The sequence below is a fragment of the Colobus angolensis genome, unplaced genomic scaffold (assembly GCF_000951035.1).
Source record: "Colobus angolensis palliatus isolate OR3802 unplaced genomic scaffold, Cang.pa_1.0 Scaffold20, whole genome shotgun sequence".
NCBI lineage: Eukaryota > Metazoa > Chordata > Mammalia > Primates > Cercopithecidae > Colobus > Colobus angolensis.
The window spans coordinates 10,589,421-10,589,822 of NW_012115155.1; the positions used below are offsets into that span (position 1 = coordinate 10,589,421).

General features: G+C 32.8%; 1 protein-coding gene across 1 annotated transcript in view; it reads left to right on the forward strand.

Moving 5' to 3' along the window:
- The window catches only part of UGGT1 (UDP-glucose glycoprotein glucosyltransferase 1), a 123,919-nt gene that overhangs the window by 117,118 nt on the left and 6,399 nt on the right, over positions 1-402 (forward strand). The window contains exon 38 of the mRNA XM_011941723.1: positions 44-201. Coding sequence (XP_011797113.1) covers positions 44-201 — 158 coding nt within the window. The remainder of the gene's footprint in view (positions 1-43; positions 202-402) is intronic.

Genomic DNA, 402 nt, shown 5'->3' on the forward strand with positions numbered 1-402 from the left:
AATAAATAAATAAATAAATAAATAAGTACCACTAGAACTTTAGATACGTGTGTTTTATTTTTATTTTCATTTTTAACCAAACAGGATCTGCCCAATAACATGATTCATCAGGTGCCAATTAAATCCCTCCCTCAAGAATGGCTTTGGTGTGAAACGTGGTGTGATGACGCCTCTAAGAAAAGGGCAAAAACCATTGATTTGGTAAGCTGTGTGCAGTGCTTCTGCATGTTCATCCAGTGGATGTATGAGCAAATCACGATTAATGATTTTTATCTAGATTCTTAAATTTCAGAATTTCATAGATTCTTATTTAGACTTTCTCTGTAATTGTATAGTTTGTCAGGGCTATAATTATCTTAGAGAATATTCTTTTTTTTTTTTTGAGACGGAGTCTCCCTCTGT